This window comes from Sclerotinia sclerotiorum, genomic scaffold (assembly GCF_000146945.2).
Source record: "Sclerotinia sclerotiorum 1980 UF-70 scaffold_11 genomic scaffold, whole genome shotgun sequence".
In the NCBI taxonomy this organism is placed as follows: Eukaryota; Fungi; Ascomycota; class Leotiomycetes; order Helotiales; family Sclerotiniaceae; genus Sclerotinia; species Sclerotinia sclerotiorum.
In genome coordinates this window covers 596,669-597,317 of record NW_001820825.1, presented here as the reverse complement: position 1 = coordinate 597,317, position 649 = coordinate 596,669, and the positions used below count along the sequence as shown (strand labels likewise).

The 649-nt window shown below is 42.7% G+C and overlaps 1 protein-coding gene across 1 annotated transcript in view; it reads right to left on the bottom strand.

Annotated features, from left to right (window-relative positions):
• Positions 1-214: 214 nt before the first annotated feature.
• The window catches only part of SS1G_08351 (hypothetical protein), a gene marked incomplete at both ends in the record, with an annotated part of 3,206 nt that continues 2,771 nt past the window's right edge, over positions 215-649 (bottom strand). Inside the window, 2 exons of the mRNA XM_001590561.1 lie at positions 215-358; positions 472-561. Of these exons, the coding sequence (XP_001590611.1) occupies positions 215-358; positions 472-561 (234 nt within the window). The remainder of the gene's footprint in view (positions 359-471; positions 562-649) is intronic.

Sequence of the window (649 nt, the reverse complement as noted above, 5' to 3'; positions counted from 1 at the left end):
CTATTCCATTCCATTTCATTTCATTCCCGCCGATCCATCCATTCCTATTCATCAAGAATATAACGTAACATAACATACAAGAAACAAAACCAAACAAACCAAACCCACGTATATCCAAAAAAGAAAAAAAAAAGAATCAAAGGCGAAGAAACCTAAATTTTTGTTCTCATCTCTTTCCATCTTTTTTCCTCTTTTTTTTTTTCACTTCACACTTTCATAAAGCCAAACCCGTTCCATCGCCCGTCCAGCGGTAGAGAGAAAGCACTTCTCTCCGCTTCAATTGTTGCTCGTTGAAATCTTCTGGGATGCGACCGCGTACCTGTGCGAGTGCTGAGCGCATTACTTTGCGGAAATTGCGCTGTGGAGAGGGATATGTTAGTATAATGCCGTGTAATTAAAAGGGGGGGGGGGAGGGAAGGGGAGAGTTGAGGTTAGATTCGATGGAAGATATGAATGGATGTGGGAACGAACCTGGTATTCTGTATTCAGCGTCGCGACACAGGCTTCGTGGGCTCGAACGATGGTTTCGCAGGCTTTGACTACGCTGGGTGATGCTTCCACCTATAATCGTTCGTGTTAGTATTTATAATTTATATCAATGCCCACTCACCGGCACGCACAAAAGAAAGAAAGAAAGATATATAGTGAT